Source organism: Onychomys torridus, chromosome 6 (genome assembly GCF_903995425.1).
Source record: "Onychomys torridus chromosome 6, mOncTor1.1, whole genome shotgun sequence".
In the NCBI taxonomy this organism is placed as follows: domain Eukaryota; kingdom Metazoa; phylum Chordata; class Mammalia; order Rodentia; family Cricetidae; genus Onychomys; species Onychomys torridus.
The window spans coordinates 61,486,052-61,498,715 of NC_050448.1; the positions used below are offsets into that span (position 1 = coordinate 61,486,052).

Here is a 12,664-nt window from a genome sequence, read left to right on the forward strand (position 1 = left end):
GCTCCGTTTTTTCACCGTGGCTGCAACAAACAGCCTTGGAATGGGAAGAACTGGAAGAGGTCTCCATATTGGAAGAAGAAGAATTCTGTTTCATGCTCAGCGCTGCTCTAACGTGAAGGAAATGCAGCAGGCTGACAGGGGAGCGTTCCTCTCACCACAGGAAGACCAAATAGGAATAGACAGTTCCAGAAAAACAACTAGAGAAGTGACTGGGAGAAAACCAGGCTGGAGGGCTGAAGATGGCAAGGTGGGTGGACCTGCCTGTGCCAGGGCGGTGAGTGCCAGGGAGCTGCATGGCTGCCAGCCTACACTCTCAAGACACACAAAAAGCCAGAGACAAAGTCCTCAGCCCTAGCAGGCAGACCCCGAGAGGAGGCTGGGCAGGAAAAGCTTAGCTGCTTTAAGATGTGAAAGGTTCAGCTGATCCATCTCAGACTTAACAGACCTTCCCATGCTGGAGTCTAGAGGGGTGGTAGGTGGGAGAAGCCACACAGCAGAAACGTCAGGAGCCCTGGCAGGAAAAGGCACACGCTGCAGCCTGGAAAGGAGGCCTGTCTGCTTTTGGAAGAGTAGTTAACAGAGAAAGGAAGATGTAGACGTTCCTGGACACAGGCATTGTGCTTGCATGTACCCCACACATGTACACATTATATATAGTACCTCACTCACCAGTATCACACCCCTCACACTAGATACCAAACTCCACACACAAACACAATATGTAGGACACACAATACATACTAAATACCACAAATGCTACAGCACCACACATAAACATAATGCAAACACACTTTGTATCATATACACAACACATACTTTACTACATGCCACAGACAACACACACACACACACACACACACACACACACACACACACACACACACGGAACACAGAAAGCTAGCCACGTTGAGAAGCAAGACAGGCTGCTACTTGCAAGGTTGACTCTGAAGCCTGAGATGAAAGAAACGTTCATCCATGGAAAGATAATATGCAAATTGATATTCATTACTTGAACTCCATCCCATCCAAAAATGAGACTTTTCCATTTCCAATTTCATCTGAAATTTTTTTTTTTTAAAAAAAGATAAACAGCTACACAAACTGATGAAAACAAACTATGTGGGAACACATGTTCAGTTACCTTTTGTAGCAGTTCTTAGAACTGTTATGTCGTTGTATAGAGAAGAGCAAGATGGCAAGAATTCCTTCTTTAGCACCATGGCTTCGATCCGAAGTGAATAGCTAAAACACAGTAAGAAAATCAAACTAAGTAAAGCTGTACCGGGAGTCAGCAACAACCCCACTCCACAAAGGACAGCGGCCAGGGACTGCAGCCTTACTTTGGCACCTGAATCAAGTAGTGCAGAAAGGAATCTGCCAGAGAGAGCTTGGACACATCGCCATTAAATGTCTTTAACTTCTTTACCTGAAAGACAAAAGAGAAGGGGAGAAGACAAAATAAAAATAAAAGTAACTGATTAAAATTTAAGAATAAATTTCATTTTAGGATCATTCTAAGAAAATAATATTTCGATGCTAAATTCAAATTAATAAAATATAGCTCTAAGAAAAAGGAATCCACACCTACTTCTGTATTATTTTTGTTTGCTTGCTTGCTTATCTGTCTTCATATCTGGGGATGAGCCCAGGACCCTGAGCACCCTAGCCTACATTTCACCACTGAGTCCCAGGTCCAGCTCTGCTGTGGGATGGGTAGATGCTATGGCCGGGACTCATGCTGACAGAGAACCCAATGGAGAGATGGAGGAGATTTTCTAAATTCTAAAGGCATACTAGTGACCTCTCCACCCAGAGAATGGACACAGCCTGCAAGAACAACAAGACGACCTGGCCCCCGAGGAAAGGGCTGGTAAAATTCCCACGTTTTCTGCCCTTTGCCTTCTGGCTTTCTATAAAGTCTAAGAGAGCCTTGGGCACCAGTGGGGAGAAAAATTAGGTTCTTTCTTGCTGTGGAATAATCTTTTTGTATACTGTAAGTATGTATTGCTCTCATCATTAATAAAGAACTGGCCAGACAATAGCTAGGCAGGATTTTCAGGACAGAGAGAATGCTGGGAAGAAAAAGGGTAGAGTAAAAGAATTGTGAGGAGACACAGAGAGAAAAAGATGAAATTGATGTCCCGAGAAAAGGTACCAGAGCAAACATAAGAAATATGAGTTAATTTAAAATGTAAGAGTTAGCTAATAACAAGCCTGAGCTATTGGCCAAGCATTTATAATTAATAATAAGTCTCAGTGTGGTTATTTGGGAATTGGCTGTCAGTACATAGAAAAGTCTGCCTACACTTTCTCTCTTGGTGGCTGAACTAAATAAACTCATTCTTTTCTTTACTAACTTATTTCAGAATGAGGCAGCAGGTCGTGGATCTAAATGACAATAACCATTGTTTTTGTTTGTTCTTTTTGTTTAGGGTTTTGCTATTTAAACTAATCTCAAAGTTTTGATCCTTTTGCCTCAGCCTTCTGAACACTAGGATTGCAGATGTATGTCATCTCACCTGGCTACTGCTTCCCCACCCCCTGGTGTTGGGATAGGGACCAGGGCCTGGGTATGAGAAACATGTGCTGTACCACTGGGCTATCCTAGCCTGGACTACCCTATTGGAGTGAGATTAGGTTGGTTCTCCAGCAGGTAATAAGAAGGAAAAAAGCTTCAACTGAATGATGGATGTTAAGATATCTGCCTATGATGTATCTAAAGTATAGAACCAGCCAATGAACAGGTAAACAGATAAAGAAAATATGGAATTACAGTCAATGGAGTATCACTCAGCTATTGAAAAGAGTGAAAGTCTGTCTTTTGTAAGAAAATGGGTGGAACCACATGGCATCATGGTAAGTGAAATAAGCCAGCTGCTGAAAGACAAGAACTGCAAATTCTCTGACCTATGTAGAAGCTAAGAAATGTCTTGACTATAGAATAGTGATTAGTAAGGTTGTCCAGGGGAAGGGAGAGCATGGGCAAAGGGGCACTGGATTCAGTCAGCACACGCTGTTGTGCACATTATCTGGAACCCCAACAGTACATACAAGTAATGCACTAATCAAAAGTGAAATACCTAAGAATTATTTGTCTTGTGAAAAGACAGGTAAATAAATAGTCTATACAGTATGGAGATCACATTTCCATAAATCAAGAAGAAAAGATGTCTACCCCCCCTACAGTTACCAGTCACTGTTCCTTTTACTTATAATAAACAGACTGCTGCTATTAAAAAAAATCAAGCTACATGAAGATTTTGAAACACACATGTATTCCCCTCCTGTAGTAAAGAGTTCTGATGTAGGTATACAGCCAAACAATTAGCAGGCAGAGGTGGAGGCAGAGACAACACTCTCAAACTGTATCAGACAGAAAAATCCTGCCTTCTCCACACAGAAAACTGGACCAAGGTAAGAGCAAAATCACTTCTAAAGATACTCTTAAGAGTCTCTACGTGGGGCTGAAGAAATGGCTCAGAGGTTAAGAGAACTGGCTGCTCTTCCAGAGGTCCTGAGTTCAAGTCCCAGCAACCACATGGTGGCTCACAACCATCTGTAATGAGATCTGGTACCCTCTTCTAGCCTTCAGGCAAAACACTGCATATATAATAAAATATTTTTTAAAAAAAGAGTCCCTATGTAAGTGGTACCTTAATTCCATTACTGTCAGGCACAACCCATGTTTGCAGCTAACTGTTGACAAAGAGTATTGACCAATTTTACATTTTCCTGTATAGAAAGGAATATCCTTTCCTGGATATTCAACCCAGGGTCTTGAAATGCTAAATAAAAGATCTACGGGGTGCCACACTCTGGACCACACCATTCGTCCCAAAGCTTGCTCTCTCTCTTCCACCCTCCCCATCCTGATTGAGTTCAAACCCTTTGAAGCCATGGCAGCCTGTCCTGGTGGTACCTAGGAACCTAGTAGGCTGAGGATGAGTTCAAGACCAGTTTAGGCTGCATAGCAAGACCCTGCCTAGAAAAATCAAACAAAACCAAAAAGATAAATAATGGGGAAATAAAAACAGAAAATTATAATTAAAAAACATGAAGGTTTTATTTTTTAAAAACCTACTAATTGGCTGGGTGGTGGTGGTGCACGCCTGTAATCTCAGCACTCAGGAGGCAGAGGCAGGTGGATCTCTGTGAGTTCGAGGCCAGCCTGGTCTACAAAGCGAGTTCCAGGATAGCCTCCAAAGCTACAGAGAAACCCTGTCTCAAAAAACCTACTAATTGACATATTTACATCAATTACATGGCAATATAAAATCTAACAGTACAAATTCACTCTCTAGAGTTAGATCTTTCTCAAAGCTGCTCTTTCCACTTCATTTTCATTTTGTGGTGCTGGGATGGAAACCAGGGCCTCATTCTTGATAAGACAAATGCTGAACTACACCCAGATTGGCCTTTTTTCTTGGGGGGGGGTGTTTGTTTGTTGGTTGGTTGGTTGGTTGGTTGGTTGGTTGGTTGGTTGGTTGGTTGATTGCGGTAGAAAACAGACATTTGTAAAACTGCATTTGACCCACTTGCAGAGAGCCATAGAGTGAATTTACCATTTTTAGCCTTGCTACACCTAAGGACTCAGGACACTTCCGGTGTAGCTCAATTCCTGAGACAGCCCTAGGCTGCATTCTGATTGCTCCTGGAGCAGAGTTAACAGCTCACTATATATGGGCAGGGGCAGAGTGAGGCCGGGTCTTTTAAAAGACCCATGCTCACTATGTGCAAAGCTTAGGAAAACAACAGTATTGATTTCAGGCTGAAGCACAAGAACGGGTCATTCCAGCTAAACTTTTAAGTACTTCTGTTAAACATATGCTAAGCAGTGACTGCGCAAGGATTAATCTCCTTCACTTATGCAGAGGGCCAACAATGCTTATCGATCTTAAGGGAACAGAGATGGAAGACAGAAATGTAAACGCCATGTATGTAGTTCTTCATTCTAGTTCCCAGCAAGCCTTGTATTCATTAAGAGGGATTACTGCGCCTTCCCAGTGTCAGGGAAAGGAAGAGGTGAGGTGAGCAAACTGTAATTATTATGCATTCTCATCGCCATTATCAAAAATCACGCCTTAAACAGTTAGGCATAATTTGGCCTCTCATTATGACCCCTGCTGTGCCCAGTTTCTGTCGTAAGAGCCAGAACAGGCTCCTGAGATTCACAAGGCCAAAGAAAGAGTGGTCTCCTCACCCTGCCCCGATCCACTTGCACAGACAGCCTCAGAAGGGCAGGACTGCCCACACACATGCCACTGGCCCAGGAGTGGGAGACAAAAGGGCTGCTCCAGCATTCTTCTTCAGCACGGGGTGGTGGCGGGAGCGACCACCAGAGCAGGCAGCTCTCTAGCACCTTCTAGCTCTGTTCCCAGGACACTGAGATGGTCAGTGGAGCAGCAGCCCACCGCAGGAGCAGGGCTGGCCAGGCTGGGCAGCGGCCCTGGCCCCTCCTCACCCTCATCCCTGGCATGGGAACCACCGGCAGACAAAAGCACACCCAGAACTTGTATTTGGGCCCCGCCTCTTCCTCTGCAAGGGTAAACCACATACTGGAAGAAAGATGAACAGACATGCCAGATGAAAGGTAAGTGGTGAAGGGCAGAGAAATTCCTGATGACAAATTAACCTTGGCTTTGGCTGGCCTGTCAGCCGAGAAGGTGGGGGCCGGAGAGCAAACGGCTGTTTCCGCTCATATTTTTCAGCACGCTGATAAGGTTACAGGAGGATTCGATGACATTTGCTCACCCCGGCGAGCAGAGGTGATGAAAAGGCTGAGAGACCATGTGGTGTGAGGCACACAGTTTTGACAATCTTTGCCCTTCCTTCCTCCAAGAAAGGTAGCAGAGGGCAACAGGAAAAACTGCTCAGGGTCAAAGAAATTAGGGTTCAACTCCACCCCTTTTGTATCACCTAGCAATCCTGAGACACCTTGTAACCTGTGAGAGCCGATGCAATTTGCAAATCAGGCGTATCTCATAATGTTCCTGGGAAGAGCAAGTGAGGAAAAGGCTACAGAATAATCATCCCGGTGACCGATGGGCTTTCTCTGTGTCCATCATTGGACGAAGCCCTGTAAATACAGCACCACCAAATTTCCGTTTGTCCCAGCTAGTGCCTGGCAGAAGAGGGCTTCGGTAGATGTGATGTTATTTCCTGTGCTAAAAATGAGTACTGTGTTACACCCCAGGCTAGTGGTCATTATGCACACACAAACACTTATTAGAATATTTCTGCCACGGTTCCAAATCTCTCTCACTTGGCCTAGCTTCCTCCCTGACCTCACTCTCATCATTCACCTCCATCAGAGACCAAGATCTTCTAGGGTCTTCACCAGTCTAGGTAGTACCACAGGCCACAAAACATCCTTTTTTTTTTCCTTTAATTTTTTTGGTTTTTCGAGACAGGGTTTCTCTGTGTAGCTTTGTGCCTTTCCTGGAACTCACTTGGTAGCCCAGGCTGGCCTCGAACTCACAGAGATCCCCCTGCCGCTGCCTCCCAAGTGCTGGGATTCAAGGCGTGCGCCACCCCGGCTCACCACAAAACATCCTTAAGGCAGCTCTGCTTCTCCTGCAGCCCCTGGGACAGCACAGACCCCCAGTAGATCCAGGAGGGATGACCCAGCAGGCTGTTTCTGCTGAAGTGGAGTGTGGAGGGTGTGGTGAGTGGCAGCCCAGAGTCGGTAATGTAAACAAGAAGTGTGACCTGGCTGTCACACGGTTAGACTGAGGATGACCCTGCACAGGAGACTGTGCGCTCTGGCCTGTGTCAGGGAGTTCAAAGACATCTCAGGGGCTCTACTCCAAGCTCCTTTGCGATTAGCTCACTACCTGGGGCCAGAGGACCTGGGTGACCTGGGGAGCTCTCAGGTGCTTCTTGGTCACTTGGCCCTGTACAGTCCTGTTCCGGTGACACCCCACAAAACTCAAACAACATAAAAGGATCTTTAAACTAGAGGTCCCTTGACAGCTCTTCACTCTTGAAAAACTCTGCGTTTTCTAATCATTTTTGAACTGGACATGAAAAGTGCAGATATTATGAAAACAGTTCTCAGCTCTCCCAGCTCGTCACAGCATGGAGCTGGCAGCCTCCCCCAGGCTCACGCCTAACTCTCTTTTACCATGAGGAGCTTTCTGAGAACTTACACATGCACTGTCAAATTTGATATTCCCCTGAAAAAAACAACAACGATGAGGTCAGTCAGTGAGCACTCAAGAGAAATCCTGAGGGCGAGGAAAGAGGGATACAATTTCAAAAGCACATCAGTCTTTCCCCCGCCCCTTCCGTGCTGGAACTCAAACCCAGGGCTACACGAATGCGCATGCTCGGGAGGCATTCTGAGCTGCAGCCCTGGCTGAAAGCCAATAATCTTTTGAAAACTCAAATGAAATCGGCCCTACTCATGCTAGCAAAGATTCTCAAACCCCCATTCTTTACACAGGGGAAAAAAATGAAGGACCATCCGTCGGTCTTTAAGAGACTTTAAGACCCTTAGCTTACATTAATAAAGGTCATTAATTCATCTGGGCTTAAGTAAGTGACACTTCATTTGTACACAAAATCTGAGGCAGAGAGAGTGCATCTCCTTATCAGATACACGTGAATATAACTAGAGCCTCCAGCTACCCGCGGATATCCACTCTCAATTTAGAACCCGTCAACATAACAGGAAAAGCACAACTCTCTCTCCTGTTATTTACGGCATCAAAATCACCTTTCATAAACAATGTCTGGGACGGAGGCAGGTCATACGAGGAGTTAACAGTACTTTTGGAAGCGATGTTGTATATATATATATAAAACAAATCCTCTTGACTTATTTATTTTCTTACAGTGGTAAGGATCAGGCTAGTGCCTCATACATTTGATCCACACTTCATTCCGTCCATCCTTGTTACTTATAAAATGTCTCCTCTTACTTTTATTTACAGAAGTAAAATCTTTTATAAAATTCTTTGCTGTTTCAGTTCAATGTTCATAAGCATGTGAATTTGTGTAATTTCTTATTGAAACTTTCTTCATCGATAAAGGCTGGTATCATCACACTGCTGGATGGCTTTCTAAAGCCGCTCTTGTAGGGCCAGTGACTTGGCTCAGTGAGTAGGGCTCTTTAGTCTGGTGTGTGCGCTGAGCCTGACCCTTGGGACCCACAGAAAGGTGAAAGAGGAAAATCAATCCCATCCCGCTGTCCCTCGACCTCCACTGGAGCTCCATGTCACCCACTCACTCCCCAACAGACACAATAGCAATAAATGCGCCTTTTAAAGTCATGAATTGCTATACTCTTTTCTCTTACGAAGCTCCTAACTACCTAATAACTAACTCATCTGGTCCAAACAAAATTAATACCTCGCTATCACGGTACTTTCTATGACCACAACAACTTCCTCCTTTGAGTCCATTACACAAACCCCCTATGTTAATACTCACCTACATTTACAGTATCTTTATCCAAAACAGCTTTTCTTTTCCTTTTTTAAAAAAAGACAAGGTGCAGGTATTATATATAACCTGGGTTCACTCTAAGCAAAGGTCAAATGTTAAGATGATGGAAAAGAAAATTGAGATTTATTGAGCTCCCGTGTGCCAACTCCCATGCTGGCTGCATAATCAGGGTTTAGTCATCTTGGGAACCGATGAGGTAAGGGGTCATTGTCCTCATTTTACAAGTGAGGACGCTAAAGTCCGGGCATTCAGAACATTGCCCAAGTTTCTCAGTTACGGGACGGCTCTACCTGAACAGAGATGGACTCCGTAAGCCTGGCTGGTCACCTTTGACTTCTATGTGTGACTCCCCTGAGCCTGGGAAGGAAGTATTCCTGCGTATGGGGGCCTTTCACACTCAGAAGAACATGTGGCTTCTCTCACCACTCCAAACATCCACGAGTCAACACGCCAAGTTCCTTACCTCTTCCGACTCTGGCAAAAGCTTAAGGATTTCTCGAAGCATCTCTGCTCCATAATGCTCACTCTTTCCTTGGTGGATATCTTCTACGATGGACTGAGGAGACCTTGAGAAGATAAGGAATTGCATTTGCTGGTGTGCCAACAGGGACACAGCCTATGGCAATTAAAGCATGCACATCTCTGCCCTCTCTTCTGCATGCTTCTTCCTGGTCCAGAGGCCCCACCAGTTCCCCTACTGGAAAGCTCTCTAAGGCTCCTTTTTCCAGGAAATACCCCCAGGAATCCCAGGATGGCTGACAGCAGCACCCACCACAGGATCTTTGGGGAAGATGAATGAAACCTTTGCCTGGTCAGAGGTTCATGAGGTCCCACCCTCACTGAGGCACTATGGACAATTAATGGGTGCTGGGGCGGGGGTCATTTTCCTCAGTGGTATAGCCACTGATAAGCCGCCCTGTTCCTGTAAATAACCCCTCACTCATGTAAACAACCATAATTAAACTCAGTGGGTCTAAAAAAAAAGACCTCAAAGTCAAACAGGACTTGCTGAGGAGAGTATTTTGGGGATGGAGGAGGTGACGAGAGAGGGCAATGGGGAAGAAATGCCCTAAATTCTGTACATATGTATATGAAATTGTCAAAGAATTTAAAAGACACACACACTCTCTTAACATATAGGCCCTCCGTGGACACTGCAGGGTATTTCTCCCTCACTTCAAGACTGTGCGCCCACAGCAAAGACAGACACGCGTAGACCCATGGAGCCACCCATCTAGGATGAACTTGAAGGAGTATGGAATGCCCCAGCTCAGATTACAATCTGAACTTCACACTTTCACAGCACGGATATGTCTAAAATTCTAGACGTGTGCAAAAAAAATCTTACTTTTTAAACTGCTTAAGAAATATCCCAATGTTCATACTTCGTTTTGCATCCAGGACGGTAACCTGGAAAGAAACAGATGCATAAGACATTTTTAAATACAAATAAAAACAGCTGAGCTGAAGCGTGGTGGCCCATGCCTTTAATCCCAGCACCTGGAGGCAGAGGCAGGTGAGTCTCTTCCAAGCCAGCCTAGTTTATATAGTGAGTTCTAGGACGGCCAATGGTCTGTAGAGAGAGACCCTGTATCGAAACACCAAAATAACTAAAAAAAATTAAATAAGAACAGTTGGAAGAAACAAGAAGGTCAAAAACCTGTGCTGTGGGATATTGTACACTGTGTGAAGAAATAGTGCTGTGATTGGTTTAATAAAGCTGAATACCCAATGGCTAGGCAGGAGGTATAGGTGGGACTTCTGGCCAGAGAGAGGAAGTTGGAGGAGATAATCGGAGCACAGAGGAGAAGCCAGCCAGGTGCAGAAGGACACACAGAATGGGATAGAGGTAAAGGCCACGCGGTAGAACATAGATTAATAAAAATATGCATTAAGTTACGTTATAAGAGCTAGTTAGGAACAAGCTGAAGCTATAGGCCGAGCTTTCATAATTATTAAGACGTCTCCATGTCATTATTTGGGAGCTGGCTGGCAGGACAGAGAAAGACTCATTACAAACCTGTTAAAGTATAATACTAATGTACAAGGGAACAATTTCTAATATGTAAATCTGGTAATTAACACATGTTCTTAGTATAGTTTTATGAATATCTTACTGTATTCATTTCCTTAGCAGAAAGAATGACACACACCCTTAATCCTAGCACTTAGAGGACGGAAGTAAGAGGAGGGGTTTAAGGGTAGCCCAAGCTACATCGTGAGTTGGAGACAAGCCTGGGCTACATGACAGTCTGTCTCAATCCTCCTCCCACAGACCCAAAAATAAATAAATAATAATAAAAATTTTAAGAAAATTAATTTTTAGACTCTGTAGTTCATTAGTAGAGCATTTATCTACTAGTCCCAGAACAACACACAAGGCATATGTTTATCATACCAGTATAGACATTCAAATAGATAACATTTTTAATGAAAAACTTTCTTTTCCTCATAGCCCATACTAAAGGCCTAAGTGAATACATCAGCATCACAGGAATCATAGGAAAGTTGAAATGGCCAAACCAAACAATGGCTCTGCCAAGGCTGGGTCCCAGTTCTCAGTCGTAGACATAATCATCCATTTAGGAGAAAGAAAAGAAGTACCATAACCACGGGTGGTGCACATCTGTGATCCTAACACTCAGAAGGTTGAGGCAGGAGGATTATCGGAAGTTCAAGGCCAGTCAGAGATTGTCTCAAAAAAAAAAAAAGTATTCTACATTTTGTTTGTTCAGAAGTTTAAAAATGGTCTTTCACCAGGAAGTCTCAGATCCATACATTTATTTCCTCACTTTTCTGTCTCTGAGTTAAAAGGTCCATGTAATAATACAGTTTTACTGTGTGGACCAGGCTACACACAAAATCGCAGAGATCTGCCTGCTGGGATTAAGCATGTGTACCACCACCATGCCTGGCATTATATAGCATCTTTTGACTTAGCAAATGCTGATAGAGGTGTTCTATTGTGCCATCCAAACCCAGATTGGACTATAACAAGTTTTAAATTACTTTTCAAAAGTAATCATTTGAGACCTTACTAAACTTTAAATTACAACTTCTGGGGCCCTGCTGAGAAGTGACCTTTACCTCTGGAAGTAAATATCCATGGTGGAGGATGGAACATAAGCTAAAATTACTGACATCTTTCCCGTTTGTCTTTTGGTAAAGGGAGGCTGGATGAAATAGAGACAGACAGAGATTCACTGAGAACAAAAGAGAGTCAGGTTTCGGACCAAATTCTGCATCTCAGGGTCGCTTCAAGTTTGTAAGCAGCAAGACCGTTAATGTCACTTCCTGGCTATAAGGTTAAATTTTTACAAGGTATGGTTGCCTCCTTTTGAAGACTGATCTCAAACAATCTCATTATTTACTAACCCACGGGTTTATTTGATGTTAACACAATCACCTGCCAGCCATAAAATAAGCTTCCAAGCTGAGAGGGCACCCTCCTTAACTGGAATCCTACCCAGGGGCTGCAGTTCAAGTTCAGTGGGAAGGATGAGAAAGAAATGGGGATTAACCCTGTGAACCCTATCACTCTAGGGGGGAAAGCTCCTACTGGAATGAGGAATCTCCGTTTATTAAGGCAGAAAACTGCTCATTAAAACGTGTAAATTAAAAGGCCGCAAGTATGAACACGTACCCTGATACAGTGGTATCCGTGTCTACCCAGAATGGAAACAAACCTGTTGTATAATTCTCTCACTAAATTGCCACCTCTTGCCGTGTTTAACCCTGGGCTGCAGCATCCTTCCTCCCCCTTCACTTCCAACTCCACCCTCATCCTGTTCACCCTTCCACCCTCTGGGGCTCTGTACACTTGGCACAGGTCCATAGCCACCACTGCTGGAAAAGCAAGGGGAGAAATTACTCTTATTATCCCTATTTGACAGATAAGGAAACTGCGCCTCAGAGATGTCATTTTGTGGCTTTCCCAAAGCAGTGTTGGAACAGAATGTTAGCCTGGTTCTCTCTGATTCCTCTCCCCTCGGGTTCCTGTGAGCTTAGTACTGGCGGGTCTCCCATGGAATCAATAAATGTACCCCCCCTCCCATACACCAAGGTGGGAGAGGTCCTTCCAGAAATGTGGACAGGTCTGTGAAAAGCAGCCAGTCACAGTGTCTGGCCAAGTCTAGGGGCACCCCTGGAGTTGTTAGTGTGGGATGCCTGGTGACATCATGTTCTCACCAGGCAGTCCAGCCTCCGGGAGCCTAAG

The 12,664-nt window shown here is 44.4% G+C and overlaps 1 protein-coding gene across 2 annotated transcripts in view; it reads right to left on the reverse strand.

Annotated features, from left to right (window-relative positions):
* Fhdc1 (FH2 domain containing 1) overlaps positions 1 to 12,664 on the reverse strand; it is a 39,456-nt gene that overhangs the window by 14,209 nt on the left and 12,583 nt on the right. For both annotated transcript variants that reach the window (XM_036191473.1, XM_036191474.1), the window contains exons 3-6: positions 9,797 to 9,858; positions 8,912 to 9,014; positions 1,341 to 1,426; positions 1,142 to 1,242 (exon numbers count right to left, since the gene is read on the reverse strand). In XM_036191473.1, the coding sequence (XP_036047366.1) occupies positions 1,142 to 1,242; positions 1,341 to 1,426; positions 8,912 to 9,014; positions 9,797 to 9,858 (352 nt within the window). The remainder of the gene's footprint in view (positions 1 to 1,141; positions 1,243 to 1,340; positions 1,427 to 8,911; positions 9,015 to 9,796; positions 9,859 to 12,664) is intronic.